This window comes from Rosa rugosa, chromosome 1, assembly GCF_958449725.1.
Source record: "Rosa rugosa chromosome 1, drRosRugo1.1, whole genome shotgun sequence".
In the NCBI taxonomy this organism is placed as follows: domain Eukaryota; kingdom Viridiplantae; phylum Streptophyta; class Magnoliopsida; order Rosales; family Rosaceae; genus Rosa; species Rosa rugosa.
Window position 1 is genome coordinate 14,495,689 of NC_084820.1, and position 16,463 is coordinate 14,512,151.

The following is a 16,463-nucleotide window of genomic DNA, read 5'->3' on the forward strand; positions in this document are numbered from 1 at the left end:
TGTCCTCAGTCCTCACCATTAGGGGGAGGAAAAAAAAAAAAAAAAGTGTTCACAGTGCTCACAGATGTGAAAATTCTTGACAGGGCAGCTTAATTTGTTCTATCAGTTGTGGTAAATTATTCTCATTATGTGTTTTTCTAATGAGGGTCTCCTCGAAATTGTTGTGTAAGTTTCCTAACAAGTCAATGGCGTCCTTGCTGGGTCAGTCAATGGACTCCCAATTAGAAATCTTTTTCTATATATTGAAGAAAAATATGTTCTCCTTTATCTGCACCAAGGGTCTTTGCATCCCTGGATATCACCAATTACAAATTAAGAGAGAATTTTGTTTTGCATACTCATCTGCTCTGTTGTGATCTTCTTGTTTTGATTAGAATTAATTCAAGTTTTCTGATTTTTGGTCTGGAAGTTTTCTAATTAGCCGGAGTGGAGGGGCTTGTTTATCTCAAACTCTTCAAATCAATTTGGGTTTTGTGTCTAGCCTGATCGACAATATAGAGGTAATCTGAGTTTGGATTGGCAATGCTACATTGATATCATTCATTTCTCTCATATTTTGTTGTTTTTCTTTGGTCATCTCATGTTGTGTTGGTTGTTTTGTCTAAAAGTTTGGATTTAACTGAATACTAAGAATTCCGATTTTGGTGTTGCGTTGTTGTAGAATCAAGAATGGACCTTGTTGCAGGGGGTGCTATGGGTGTACCATTTAATGCGCTCTATGACGTCATTAAGGAAGTGGTGGTCAAGACTAAGATGTTTAAGCCTCTCCTCAAAGATCTTGACTCAACGGTAGACTCTTTGAAACCACTGATCGATGAGATGGAAAAGTGCAATAAGGTGTTGGATCATCCAGAGAATGAACTTAAAGGATTTAAAGTACAAATGCAGAAGGGTGCAGTGCTCATTCCCAAGTGCTCCAAGGTTAGGTGGTGGAATATTTGCAAAAAGTATAAATACACCAACCAACTTCTTGGATTAAACAGCTCTCTTCGGAGTTTATTTGATATACTGAACGTGCAAGCAGCAAGAGATGGGAAGAAGACGCTGGTTGAAGTAGGACATATAGGGACGGTTGTCCAGCATACTCATACAACAATACTGGAAGTTGCAGAGAATGTGCAACAGAACTTGGTTGCGACAAATGATATAGAGACGGTGGTCCATCGGACTGATGTAACAAGCTTGCAAGTAGCAAGGGATGTGAGAAATATAGATACTGTGGTCCAGCGTACTGATGTAACAAGCTTGCAAGTAGCAAGGGGTGTGAGAAACATAGAGACAGTGGTACAGCGGATTTCTGACAATGTTGAGAAAATAGACGAGGTTCGAGGTTCGGGTGCAGTACCTGTAGGTGCATCATTTACAGTTGGAGTGGATATGCCTTTGAGGGAATTGAAGATTAAGCTTCTTAAGGATGAGAAAGTAACAATGCTTGTGCTCACTGCTCCAGGAGGATGTGGGAAAACCACTTTAGCAATAAAGTTTTGTGAAGATTACGAAGTCAAAGGTATGATATCAGTTTCTGTTTTTTCCCCTCTATTTGGTGAAGTATTCATACTTGCTAATAAACTGTTTATATTAGTAGTATTTCAAAATTTGACATCATTTTATTTGTATTGGTGGACCGGCAAACGGTCACATCTCTTACTTCTCTCATCTTGTGTGAATATCTTTTCCCAATTGCTGATGTATGTATGTAGTTTGTTCTTTCAGTTTTATAATTGCTTTAACAGTTATATAGCCATATAGGTTTAGGTTTGCTTGTATCATTTCATGTCAAAGGTATCATTGCTGAGGTTGCCCTTTGTAAGATTGTATCAACACTAACATTCACTATACCCAAATGTAATCCAGATGCAGAAACGTAATTATTAATAGAACTTTGTAATGCCACAATTAGGTAATGAGCTGTTGCTTCAACACTGTTATTGGATTCAAAATTTCTGTCAAGCTTTGGTATGGATAAAGGACAAAGGTTTCAAAGAGACCTGAGTCTCCTCCATGCAATACTTAGTAAAAACATTCCCCATTGCTGACATATGTAGCTTGTTCTTTTGTTTTGATTATTACTTTAACAGTTTGGGCGTTTTAGGTGTATAGTTGCTGCATTCATTGAATCATTGATAGGGATTATTACTTTGGAGCAGTAACCTTGCCAGTTTAGCTTCATGATCAGATTGTGTTTTCTTATGACAATTGCATTACTCATTTTATCACTCTTTTATCTGATAAGAAAATAGTTACTCATTGCATATGTTGGGCCTGTGATTGAGGTTGAGATATCGATTCTTATAACCGCAGGTCCTAAACATTAGCTACATAAGTTTTCTTGTTTGCTTTTAGGCAGATTTCTATGTTGCTCTCTTGGTGACAGCTTTCGTTAATGTATTTGGCAGACAAATTTAAGGAGAATATCTTCTTTGTCACTGTCTCAAGAAAGTCGGATGACCGTGTTGTACAAGAGCTTTATCACTCCAGGGGTTATAAAATTTCTCCTTTGCACAGCGAAGTTGATGTGGTTAAGTGGCTACAGCAATTCCGGATTGAAGTAGGAAAGAATCCTGTACTTTTTGTCTTGGATGATGTTTGGTCTGAATCGGTATCCCTTCTTCAGAAGTTTGATGATTTCAAATTGCCAAATTCCAAGATTTTGGTGACATCAAGATTTAGATTTCCAAGATTTGGTACTCAACATATTTTAGAACCGTTGAATATTGAAGATGCAGCAACTCTTTTCAAACATTCAGCATCCCTCGGAGATCGGAGCTGTTATGTTCCTGAAGATGTTCCTGAAGATACTATGAGAAAGGTGATTTCTTAGTCCCTGTCAAAGCACAACATAAATACTATAGGCTTATAATTGAAATCTTCATTTTTTATGCAAAGCATCCATGCATGACTTAAATCAAAGGAGGAAAAATATATAATGTTTGCTTTCCACAGAAATGAACACATTACCGTCAAACTGTCAATATTCTTACATTTATGCTTGCTTGTAAAAAGTAGAAGTATATGGTAATTTTAGACTATGTTCTTCATGACACCATTGAAATGTTTTAACAAACTTGAACTTTTGGACCCGCATGGTAATTGACTTCACATGGATAATTGAACTGCAGATAATAGAGCATTTCAAAAAATCTCCACTTGCCATTACAGTGGTTGGAAGATCTCTTTGTGGAAAACCTGTAGAATCCTGGCTGAAAAGAGCATCTACACTAAAAGGTGCTTCTATTCTTTATTCTGAGGCTGATTTGCTAGATGGCCTTCAGAGCTGTTTAGACGCCTTGAATGAAGAAGATCATAAGTTGAAGGAAATCAAGGAATGCTTCTTAGACCTGGGTTCATTTCCTGAAGACCAAAGGATCTCTGCTGCTGCTCTCATTGATATGTGGGCAGAACTATATAAGCTCGAAGATTTTGAGTCCATTGCGAACCTCCACGAGCTTGCTGCTCGAAGTCTGGCTAATCTTCTAATCACAAGGTGAGCAAGAATCTTTGCTTTTGCCTGTATTATAATCTGCCTCAAGTTTGTGTACACTCATGAACAGATCCTCAATTCCTCATCATAATTTTCTATCACATTATGTATGTGTAAGTTGGTTCGAGTAATTTCTTGTAAGCACCGTAGTTTTTGATCAATTAACAGGAACGAGAAGATGGAGGCAGATGGGTACTACAGTGAACACTTCATTACTCAGCATGATTTGCTTAGACAGTTGGCTATCTACCAGCCAAAGCTAGACGCAAATAATAAAAGACGGATCATAGACAAATGGGGAGACAATCTATCTGAGTGCTTGACAGGACAGAAGCATCAACCCATCAAGGCCCGCCTATTATCTATCTCTTCCGGTTGTCCCATCTCTCTCTTTAGCAAACATATGCACACAAGCACATGCATTTTATGTACACTCATACATAAGCAGTAATGTGCACGGGACACACACACAGGGGATTCAAATAGATATTTATACACTCAATTTCACCCTCACTCATATCATGGAGTTTATTGTTTACAGATGGAGTGTTCTCGACAAATTTGGACAACATTGATCTGGCAGAGGTTGAAGTTCTAGTTTTGAATTTTGACACACAGAACTATGCTTTACCAGAATTTGTGGTCAAGATGGACAAACTGAAGGTTTTAATAGTCACAAATCATGGTTTTTTACCTGCTGAATTGTGCAACATTCAACTGCTGGGTTCTTTATCAAATCTGAAGAGAATCAGATTAGAGCGCATTTCAATTTCTTCCATAACCAAGAATCTCATACCGTTGAAGAGTGTAAAGAAGATATCTCTATTCATGTGCAACATTGGTCAAGCTTTCAGCAATTGTTCCCTTCAAATATCAGATGCATTGCCATATTTAGAGGAAATGAACATTGACTACTGCAATGATTTGGTGGAGTTGCCTGCCGCACTGTGTGCTCTGGTTAACCTAAAGAAGCTCAGTATAACCAACTCGCATAAGCTATCTGCCTTGCCTGAAGAGATTGGAAAGCTGGTCAATTTAGAAGTATTGAGGCTGAGGTCTTGTACAGACTTGGCAAAGTTGCCAGACTCGACTAGGAACCTAGAGAAGTTAAACTTTCTAGACATAGCTGATTGCTTCAGCATTCGGGAATTGCCTGAAGACTTTGGTGGAATGAGCAGTTTAAAAAAGATCAACATGAGAATGTGTTCAAGATTGCAAGAGCTGCCTTCATCAGTTGTGAATCTTGAGCAGTTGCAGGAAGTGGTATGTGATGAAGACACAGGTGATTTATGGGAACCCTTCTTACCCCGTCTCAAAAAGCTCCATATAAAGCCGGTCAAAGAAAATGTCAACCTGAATTGGCTACATAAGCTTCAATAATTTTTGAGACCTGATTTTCCTTGATTTTATGTATCTGTGACTTGTATTGTATACTTTCTACTTCCATCTTACGAGTTTTTCCCCCTTTTGGTTTTGAGACCTGTATTTCCTCAATAAATGTTAAAGCCTTTTTTGTCTAATCTGTGTTGCATTGATTCTAAATATCTAAGATCTTCAATGTTTCAGCATAGCATGATAATGTGTGACAAATATATGTGAATGCCTAGCTCCTTTTTGAAAAAGTGATTTCACGCAATCGCTTGGAAGTTGGAAGCAAAAATGATACACTCAATCACTTCAATTCAGTATCAAAGCATCATGGGATGGAGATGCAAATTTCTTTGGTACCCTGCCTGGTGGGAATTATTTGCTTGTTCCGAAAGTGTTTAGAGCTCGGAAGCTCGCTTTAGTGCCTAATTGTTACCAACACCGTAGATGCTGGAGATCTCAACACCCTGCTTCCTCGTAAAAGAGTATATTTCACTGATTTTCTAATAATTTTAGGAAATTCTTGGTCCACTAATTTTAGAAACTCTCACTATATATAAAGACACTAATCAACCAATTAACTATGTAGTCCGCGGCTCTTAGCCACTTGAGCAAGGAATCGAAGAAAGAACCTGCTCATCATCAATCCCTTTAGGTCAATACAGATTGGAAAGATGATCGTGTTAAGGATTAAGGAAGAACTAGAAAATCAATATTGAGAATGCATGGAGACTGTGGAGCGTTCTGAAGCGGTGAAGGATCCTCTCCCTGCCTTCTCCGCGTGGCTGTGTCGGAGCCTTCCTTCCCCTTTAACCTGATATTTCCTCTCTTCTTTTTATTTATTTTTTTTGTTGTTGTAAATGATAATTACTATTCATGCAATAGGTATTACTTAATGTATGCGATTGACAGACTCGTAATGTATGCGATTGACATACTTGTAATGTGCGATTGATTAGTATAGCTATTATGTATTGCATTTTGTATACATGATGTAACCCTATATAAACCTCATGGTGAGATGAATACAATACAATACAATTTTTCCAATTCTCTACAACACGTTATCAGCACGAGCCCTAACCACAAGAACAAAAACCAAACCAGAAAATTCTTCAAAACCTGCCACTGCCACCTTCGAGCCTCACTGCCGCAGCTCCTAGCCCACACTAGCCTCACCTGCCCCTGCAGCACCTACGCGCCCCTGCGCACGCATCCCTGCTGCCCCTGCAGCACCAACGCACACCGACTGCATCCTTCTCCTTGCCTGTGCACGTCCGTCTGCTTGCAGGCTCCGAAACATCTAGTTCGGAACCTCAGATCAAAATCTTTTCTTCATCAGAGTTGTTCGTCTCTGTCTCTTCCATCTGACCTCCGAATTTCAGCCTTATTGGAGTTATTTTGAGACCGGTACAACAATCAAAGTGAAAGCTGTTCAGAAGAGAATCTGCTCCAAATTTCAACACGTAAGTTTTGTAATTAAGGTTGCTGCTTTCTTGTATTTTAAATTCTTTTTATTTTTTGCACAATTTTGGAATATATGAACAGGATTTTGAGTATTTAATAAAGCGGAATTATAGGGATTCACGCTTAACGAACTAAGAGTGTTCGTATGAACTAAAAGTGTTCATAATGCTCGGACTAAGAGAGTCCGTAAGCATCAAATTGTGACCATATTAAAACATTATTGTTTGGTCTAATCCAAAAGAGATTCTTGGAAATTGTTTTCTTGGTAGCATAGCTCGGAAATCTTATTATTTTAGTTTTCGTGGAAGTTTAGCTCTGAAACTAATATATCTTCTCTTCTTATTTTTCAGGATGTCGAATGAACCTAGACTCTACTTTCCCATGCTTGACTCAACAGGCTCAGATTACCACAGTTGGGTAACCGATGTTGAGAACCACCTCACTTCAAAGGGAATATTACCCATAATCCAGGCACCTAACCCGGATCGTGTGTTTGTGCGAACACCTACAAAGCATGCTCAAGCAGTTATCTTGATGCGACGCCATATGGATAAGGCACTCAGATTGGAGTATATGTCGATCAAGGATGCAAGAGAGCTATGGGTAGCGCTAGAAGAGCGTTTTGGCAATGTTCAAGACTCCCTCCTCCCTGACTTGAAGGTTCAATGGAACAATCTGCGCTTTGTTGATTTCAAGTCTGTTGCTGAATATAATTCAGAAGCTCTTCGCCTACAGTCCATGTTGAGGTTTTGTGGATAACCTGTCCAAGAGCAAGAGCTAATTGAGAAAACTCTCTCCACCTTCCCCGTTTCAGCCATTGCGGTATCAAAGCAATACCGCACTGAAGTCAGTGCTAGACGGATCACGAGGTTTCATCAGCTTATCAATCTCATATCTGTAGCTGAGAAACATGATAACATACTCGTGAGAAATTATAATTCAAGGCCCATTGGAACTAAGAGCGTTCATGAGGCGAATTCTAATGCACCCAAAAGAGGGAGCAAGGAGCGGAACCCTAAGAATAAGGGATATGAGGGACGTATGGGTCCATATAACCGCCCCAACCAGGAAGGAAACCGCAAGTTTGGTGGGGATACACATGGTGGCAATGCCACACGTGGGAGCGGGGGTCGTGGCAACCCTGGCCGTGGTGGTGGCGCCATGGCCCGTGGTGGTGGCACCAACCCTCCTAGGGAACGCCCACAACGTGCACCTCAATTAAAGGGAGGCAACCACAATGATGTGTGTCATCGATGTGGATCAAGTGAGCATTGGTTCAAGCAATGCAAGGCAAGCGAGCAACTAGCTGCAAGATACAAGGCATACAGGGACCTGAGGGAGCAAGAAGTGTACCTTGCAGAAGAAGAAGAAAATGGTGGAGACGTCCATCTCACTATAGAAGACTTCAAAGCTGACGATGAAGTGCACAAGGATGCCGCAGACTTTGATTAGATTAGTCCTCTTATTTTCCAAGAATTTTTGTAATGGCAATATGCCTTAGTCAATAAATGACAATTGTATTAAACTCTTTCTTATGTGGTGCACCCAATGAAATATGATGTCTAGGAAAGTCATTGAGATTAATGGTACTTAAGAGAGCCTCGCTCCACCAACATCTCTCTCTACTTTTCTGGTCATATTTGATTGGAGTTACCAAACGGATAGAGTGACTACAATGTGTCTTAGTTTGATTTTATTTTGGATTAGACTTTTTGGGACCTTTGATGTAATCATTGGCTATCTTTATTAATAAAGTATCGTATTATTATTCGATGTCATGGACATGTTTTAATTTCGAACATTATTATTTTTCAGTATGTTTCCTGGAGAGTTGGAATGCCTTGTTGATAGTGGCACCACACATACTATATTGCGACATAGGCAACTATTTCTATGGATGACGCCTAGTCGATCTTCTGTGACTACGATGGCTGGACCATCACAATTGATTCATGGTCGAGGACCAGCTCAATTTATGTTGCCAAATGGCACAAGTATAAATGTCACCGAAGCTCTATATGGTCCTAGGGCTGGAAGGACCCTATTGAGTTTTAAAGATATAAGAGCCAATGGTTTTCATGTGGGAACACATTGTGAGAATGGACAAGAGTTCCTTTGCATCACCTCTAATGACTACGGACATAAACGAGTATTAGAGAAACTTATGTGTCGATCTAGTGGGTTGTATGCAACCACTATTCGAATTATTGAATCCAACCATATCATGAGAGATGACTTATGGGATTCTTACACATATAGGCTTTGGCATGACCGTTTGGGACACCCAGGTCGTGATATAATGATCCGTATATTAAAGATTTCACACGGACATCCATTTTTCAAAACGAAAAGAAGTCATAACCAAAATTCGATCCAAGGTAGGGCTGGCACCGCCTACCCCCTGCGGCCCAAAAGTGGTATTGACGCCACTAATACCTCCTGTTTGGACCCAAAATAAGCATTTTGGCCTGACAAGGCGTGTCTTGGAGAAATTGAGCCAATGTCAGTGGCTCAAGCTATATATTGTCGACAAGTTCGAAATATATATTTAGAGGCTAAATAAAGCCTACTATGAAAGCATGGAAGCATGGAAACATGAAAAGTCAACTTTAGCACATTTTCCTACTTCGGCTAGGAGAAACCGAGCTAAACAAGGAAGGAGGGGCGGCAGACTGACCCAATGAACTTGAAATGAGCTGACACTCTGCAGATCCATTCTAGACAGCCCAAGGATCATTTCTTATGAAGAGGGCAAGAGCTTTTTTTGAGTGGAAGACCTTCAAACAATCAGCCCAATTTTCTACAGAAGCAAAACTGGAAAACTGGACCTGTAAGAGGTCCAGCAGCATTTTCGGCCCAACCAAATGGAATAAAAATCTGAAAATTTGTCAGGATGATCTACACTCAAATTGGAACATTTCATATGAAGAAGTCGAAGGCATATAATGAAGTCTTGTTGGAGAAATAATTGAAGGAATAAAGGGGCAGAAACTGACCTAAAACCAGCTCAATATCCACATGTTCATGTTTCCTACCCACATGAAGAAAGCTAGATGCTTTTCTCTTTTTCCTTGGATATATTTTTCTTCTACAATCTCTTTAATAGATCATCACCACTTCCATGTTGCTGCACCTTCATGCTTTGCTTTCATTTCATCTTTTCTCTATCTTTTCCATATTTTACAAGTGAACTTAGATCTACTTTCATTATTTTTCTTCCACTCATCATTTCACTCTTCTTTTTCTTCCCTATATAAACACCTTCTCCTCTCATTCTAACAAACACATTCACATTCAACAACAACATCTCTAAGATGATCTAAGTTCTCTCTAGAGCAAACCTCTCTAAGAGCAACTCCTCTCCCTCTCTTTCTCTTTCTCTTAGCGGTGATCACACTCCTAGTCCTAGTCTTCTCAGAAGCCGACTTTCAGTGCCACCAAACCCTCTGTCAACGTACTTCGGTCCTAGTCTCCTCGGGAGCCGACGGTAGTGCCGCGACCACAACGGTTACAGAACCAGCCAAGCAAGGGTAACGCCCTAGCAACCCAGCCAAGCTAAAGTCACGCTTTAGCAAGATCTCAATACTTCCCGGTGATTTCGCTCTGCTCAATCTGCAATATTGAGTATCGATTGTGTGAACAAGAAGAAACTACAGCAAAGTCCTTACCACAAGGCACAAAGAATCCCACGACGAGGTTGGTGCTCTCCTCGTCCACAATTGCTTGAAATAAGTCAGGTCAAGGGACACCCCCGACGACCGCACCCGAACGGTGCTGGCACGCCAGCGCAGAAAAGAGACTGTTGACCAGCTGCAACAAAATTGGAGCCAAACATTTTGGCACGCCCAGTGGGACCAGGTTAGAATTTTTTTTTCTTTTCTTGAAGACATTCAACCACTGGGCTTCAAAACAAACATTTTGGCACGCCCAGTGGGACTACATCAAAAGTTTTTCTCTTGAAGCACATTCAACCACCGGGCTTCAAAACAAACATTTTGGCACGCCCAGTGGGACAAGGTTAGAATTTTTTTTTTCTCTTGAAGACATTCAACCACCGGGCTTCAAAACAAACATTTTGGCACACCCGGTGGGACTACACCAGAGTCTTTTTATGTTCACCATCATTGGGATGCCAGAGGAAATTCTTTACCAAAAGAAATTCCTGAAGTCATGGCGACGATAGAAGGCTATGTGCCCATTCCCATTCCAGAGAATGCGAGCATAGAAGAGCGGCTTGATATCCTTCAAAAGAATTCTACCGCATACCATGAGAATCTGAGTAAAGCTCTCGCGGAGGACCGTCGACGGCTCGATGAGTTCACGATTCCAGAACCTGCTCGCGAAGAGGTCATTTCTGAGACTAACTTGCCTATAGGTGGCAATCAACGTAAGGGTCTCACTGTTGAGTCACAGCCTTACACAGAGGTTGTGCATGGAGAAGACGGTCCACAAGAATGTTTTTCTGACAATGAAATTGTCTCTGAACATATAGCTGATTTCTCCACTGATCAAGCCAAATATGTGGCTACTGATCAGATGCATGGGGGGCAAGATATGGCCCATGATCATCCCTTTGATCAAAAGAAGCAAGTTCATGATCATTTTAATTGTGACTCTGCTACTGGACGTCATGGGGAAGGTGATCAAAATCAGGACCAACTTAATTATCAATTAAGTTGTGGTCTACAGAAGCCAATTTGTGGCTTTATTAATCAATTCAACTTGAAGTTCTTCATATATTCTTCAAGGCCAAGCGGTGGCTTTGATATATGTGGAGGGCACATCTACAACCCACGTTGCATGAATGGCCAGAACAATTATTCTAGTGGCCAAGTTGTCCTTCGCAACTGTAAATTTGAGTATCATCAATACAAGTTAACTCTTGTTTACAATTATCCAGCAAGTGAAGCTCTTGATATGGAGAATTCAGACCAGCAAGTGGTCGTCTATAATGGCCAATCTGTGGCTAATCCTGAAGACACCATGTTCTATGACATGGTAGTTGGCGACAAAGCCGATCTTGAAACATCTTCATCTCCAAAAGTGCAATTGAAGATCATGCTTCGTCAACCAACAAAGATACTTGGGGGGCAAGATTACCCCTCTCACGAGCCAAATTCCTCCAAATTCTTCAACGAGAAGTGTCTTTGTTCTTTTCCTATGAGCTCTCACAGGAGGGATTTTTACCCTACAAATTTTGATACATCGAAGCTTGGAATGAAGCATAGATGGCCTCCCCCGTGGTCTTCTAGAGGTTAGCCAAACATAGTGTTGCTAGCTTCTTTCTTTCTTTGCTTTTAATTTTTTGTTAATTTTTCGTTTCTATTTTTCTTTTCATTAAAAAAAAAAAAAAAAAAGAAGAAGTTGAATTTGGTAAGGTGTTGTGAATCATAACGGAATAGGTGAAGTCTCTTTTGTTACTATTGGCCTAAACTCCTTATTGGTGCCTAGTTCAGGTCCCTTAAGGTTAAGGGAGGCTTTTATTAACACTTGTTGAACTGTCTTCACACTTATGACCTTTCTCATCTTAGTAAGTATAGCCTATGTGAAATGGTGTCTAGAAAGGGGACAACGTTCATGACAGGTTCTTGAATCCAGAAGTGCGTGCAAATGGGCCTAAACCACTATGTGGGAGTAGTTCATGCCAAAATGGATTCTGCCTCTCTTGTTCGCCCTCCCCCACCTGGCCATTTCAGTAAGGTTGCCCAAAGGATTTGAAAGAAAATTTGTGTCTAGACGACTATACTTGGGCCGCATGTCTAAACCTTGATTCACAATGTCTTATTAAAATTAAAAAAAAAAAATACAAAAATACAAAAAGAGTTTCAAATTTGTGCGTCGCAGAGGATGCAAAAAATTGTGTTCTTGCCTAATAGTGGCTGGAACTTGCTAATATACTTAAGAGGCCATTGGTATTGGTCTGGGCACATATACAAGAGGCATTTAATATGCCTAGTATGGTATTAGCAGTGGAGGAGGTCAAATCAATATTTTTGCCAATAATTGTGGCGAAAGCTGGGTTGCGAATTGTTGGCAGCGAAGTGGTTTTAATTACATGGCCTCGCAAAGGATGGTTCGCGAAGGAAGACTGGCGATTAATATACGTATGCTCACTATGTATAATTAAGAGGGAGAGAGGCTATTGTTCAAGTAATTTTAGTCAAGCCAATACAAGTGGCTTTGGAGCAACGACATTATAAGAGGAGTGCTGATTCAAGACCTCTTCAGTCAAGACGAAGACCTTTGACTTCGAGGTCTGGGGGGCAATGTTTGGACCCAAAATAAGCATTTTGGCCTGACAATGCGTGTCTTGGAGAAATTGAGCCAATGTCAGTGGCTCAAGCTATGTATTGTCGACAAGTTCGAAATATATATTTAGAGGCTAAATAAAGCCTACTATGAAAGCATGGAAGCATGGAAACATGAAAAGTCAACTTTAGCACATTTTCCTACTTCGGCTAGGAGAAACCGAGCTAAACAAGGAAGGAGGGGCGGCAGACTGACCAAATAAACTTGAAATGAGCTGAAACTCTGCAGATCTATTCTAGACAGCCCAAGGATCATTTCTTATGAAGAGTGCAAGAGCGTTTTTTGAGTGGAAGGCCTTCAAACAATCAGCCCAATTTTCTACAGAAGCAAAACTGGAAAACTGGACCTGTAAGAGGTCCAGCAGCATTTTCGGCCAAACCACATGGAATAAAAATCTGAAAATTTGTCAAGATGATCTACACGCATAGTGGAACATTTCATATGAAGAAGTCGAAGGCATATAATGAAGTCTTGTTGGAGAAATAATTGATGGAATAAAGGGGAAGAAACTGACCTAAAACCAGCTCAATATTCACATGTTCATGTTTCCTACCCACATGAAGAAAGCTAGATGCTTTTCTCTTTTTCCTTGGATATATTTTTCTTCTACAATCTCTTTAATAGATCATCACCACTTCCATGTTGCTGCACCTTCATGCTTTGCTTTCATTTCATCTTTTCTCTATCTTTTCCATATTTTACAAGTGAACTTAGATCTACTTTCATTATTTTTCTTCCACTCATCATTTCACTCTTCTTTTTCTTCCCTATATAAACACCTTCTCCTCTCATTCTAACAAACACATTCACATTCAACAACAACATCTCTAAGATGATCTAAGTTCTCTCTAGAGCAAACCTCTCTAAGAGCAACTCCTCTCCCTCTCTTTCTCTTTCTCTTAGCGGTGATCACACTCCTAGTCCTAGTCTTCTCAGAAGCCGACTTTCAGTGCCACCAAACCCTCTGTCAACGTACTTCGGTCCTAGTCTCCTCGGGAGCCGACGGTAGTGCCGCGACCACAACGGTTACAGAACCAGCCAAGCAAGGGTAACGCCCTAGCAACCCAGCCAAGCTAAAGTCACGCTTTAGTAAGATCTCAATACTTCCCGGTGATTTCGCTCTGCTCAATCTGCAATATTGAGTATCGATTGTGTGAACAAGAAGAAACTACAGCAAAGTCCTTACCACAAGGCACAAAGAATCCCACGACGAGGTTGGTGCTCTCCTCGTCCACAATTGCTTGAAATAAGTCAGGTCAAGGGACACCCCCGACGACCGCACCCGAACGGTGCTGACACGCCCGCGCAGAAAAGAGACTGTTGACCAACTGCAACAAAATTGGAGCCAAACACCTCCTTGGTTTCTTTTTCTACTTCTAAAGTCAATTGTGACTTCGTGGCTCAACCGGATACTTCCCTGGTTGCTTCTAAAGCCCCTCTTTCGTTTTGCAAAGCCTGCTCTTTAGCAAAATTAGGATCGAGACCATCCTATGCAAAAGACACTAAGGAAAATATTCCATTCTTACAAAGAATCCAAGGTGATATTTGTGGGCCTATTCAACCAACTTGCGGACCATTTAGATATTTTATGGTGTTGGTTGATGCATCGACACGATGGTCACATGTCATGCTATTGTCCACAAGAAATGCTGCATTTGCTAAACTCCTAGCACAAATCATTAAATTAAGGGCTCACCACCCTGATCATCCCATTATGTCAATTCATCTTGACAATGCTGGAGAGTTTACATCAAAAACGTTTGATGACTATTGCATGTCCATTGGGATTGAGGTTGAACACCCTGTTCCTCATGTTCACACCCAAAATGGTCTCGCAGAAGCTGCCATTAAAAGACTTCAAATGGTCGCTAGAGCATTGGTTATGCGCACCAATCTTCCGGTTTCTGCTTGGGGCTATGCAATATTGCATGCAGCTGTGCTCATTCGTCTGAGGCCTACTGCCACTCAACCCTTTTCTGCGTCCCAGATGGTTACTGGATATGAGCCTGATGTCTCACACTTACGCATATTTGGGTGTAAAGTTTATGTGCCGATTGCGCCGCCACAGCGCACCAAAATGGGTCCTCAAAGACGATTAGGCATTTATGTTGGATATGACTCTCTAACCATTATCCGCTACTTAGAACCCTTGACAGGCGATCTATTTACCGCTAGATTTGTGGATTGTCACTTTGATGAGACAGTCTTCCCGTCGTTAGGGGGAGATAGGAACAATAATTTTCAACAGGAACGATAGGAATTGTCGTGGTCTGTCCCCACTTTGTCTCATCTTGATCCCCGAACCGCACAGTCCGAAATTGAAGTGCGGAGAATTCTCGATCTTCAGAACGTAGCAGACTTTATGCCTGATGCGTTTTCTGATTAATTACATTTTAGGTCCCCTGAAAATTATGCTTGCATTTTCAATTTCATACCCAAGTATCAAATTTTATCATTCATGTTCCTCAACTTACCTCATTTTCATCAAATTTTTTTTTACCTCAGTTAGCATTTTCATATCCGTAGTTACCAAAATGAAATATGTGCATTCCACTTTAGCTGTGCAAACATTAATCTAAGCGCTATATATAACTGTTCGTGGGTGGTATATGGTATAAATCTGCAAACTGTTAGGCTGTTAGCAACTAGTTTATGATGTGCATGCTTCACATTTTAGCAATTTGTAATGATAATTTTGGATTCTTTATACAAGAGAACATGAAATGTTCTTTTTCAGTGAAAACTAGTGAAAAATCACATCTTAACAATAGTTGTGACTTCCGGATAAACTCATCTCAATCTTTTCTCTTTCACATAGCTAGTACACTCATCGAGTCACAAATGTATGACATAACTTTCGAAAATAGAAAAGGGGAGATAGTATATAAATCGGGTTATATATACTACCCGATAACACGACTTGAAACTTGCACGAAATAAAACGGGTTGAACCTGCATGATTAAAAAGCGGGTCGGCCGCAGAATCAAGCCGCCAATACGAAGTGAACCCGTATAACCCGTTTATTAAATGAGTCGGGTTATATATTATATATAACCCGCGTAGACGAACCATTTAAAAATAATAATATTATATGTATATAAGGGTTGAATAAGTCTTTTTTTCACTTTAAACTAGAGTTACCACTTCACCATTAACACTATTCTAGTCAATTTAATCAGTTTATGTATTTTTTTAGTTAAATGGGTCACAATATTAACCCTTAAATGAGTCATTTTATCCAACATGGCACGACCTATTTATTAAATTGGTTAAGTGGGTTGGAAACGATTAACTCGTTTAATAAATAGGTTGGATTTGAGTTTAGATTTTTGACACGATTATTAAATGGGTTGAGTTTAGGTTTGTCTCTTGTGACACAACAAATACCGTGACCCGATACGAACCTGATCCGACCACAATCCGATGACAGCCCTAACTAAGGCCCCGTTTGGAATTGCTTCGCTTTTAAAAAAATCAGCTTTTGTTCAAAATTTTATATTTTATTGTGTTTGATAAATAAATAAAAAGAAGCTTTAATTGGAAGTTATAGGTCACTGGCAGTAGATTTTAGAAGCAGTCCAGATGTTGCTTTTAGAAGCTGCTGTAGATCAAAACACACTCTGCAGTTGTTTTATGTACTGACAACACTTTTAAAAATATTATTTACCAAACACGAAACTATTTTAATTCACAGTTGATTATTCTCACAACACAGCAGCATCAATTTTTTTTTTAAAGTCACAACAATCCCAAACTAGCCCTAAACAGTTGATTAAGCTGCTCAAAGCCAGACAATGGCTACTTGGTAGGGGTGGGCGCGGGTCGGCCCGGGTCGGT

The 16,463-nt window shown here is 40.2% G+C and overlaps 1 protein-coding gene across 1 annotated transcript; it reads left to right on the forward strand.

The window, feature by feature from the left end:
- The first annotated feature begins 171 nt into the window (after nucleotides 1–171).
- On the forward strand, nucleotides 172–4,994 carry LOC133720024 (probable disease resistance protein At5g66900). The gene is made up of 6 exons (XM_062146224.1): nucleotides 172–500; nucleotides 662–1,507; nucleotides 2,397–2,809; nucleotides 3,120–3,484; nucleotides 3,650–3,855; nucleotides 4,023–4,994. Exons 2-6 carry the CDS (start codon nucleotides 670–672, stop codon nucleotides 4,859–4,861), a joined length of 2,661 nt encoding a protein of 886 aa, XP_062002208.1. The 5' UTR covers nucleotides 172–500; nucleotides 662–669; the 3' UTR covers nucleotides 4,862–4,994.
- Nucleotides 4,995–16,463: the final 11,469 nt, after the last annotated feature.

Coding starts and splice junctions, on each gene's coding strand:
- LOC133720024 (XM_062146224.1), top strand. CDS start 670: ATGGACCTTGTTGCAGGGGGTGCTATGGGTGTACCATTTAATGCGCTC. Junction 1,508..2,396: donor TGAAGATTACGAAGTCAAAG/GTATGATATCAG, acceptor TGTATTTGGCAG/ACAAATTTAAGGAGAATATC. Junction 2,810..3,119: donor CTGAAGATACTATGAGAAAG/GTGATTTCTTAG, acceptor ATTGAACTGCAG/ATAATAGAGCATTTCAAAAA.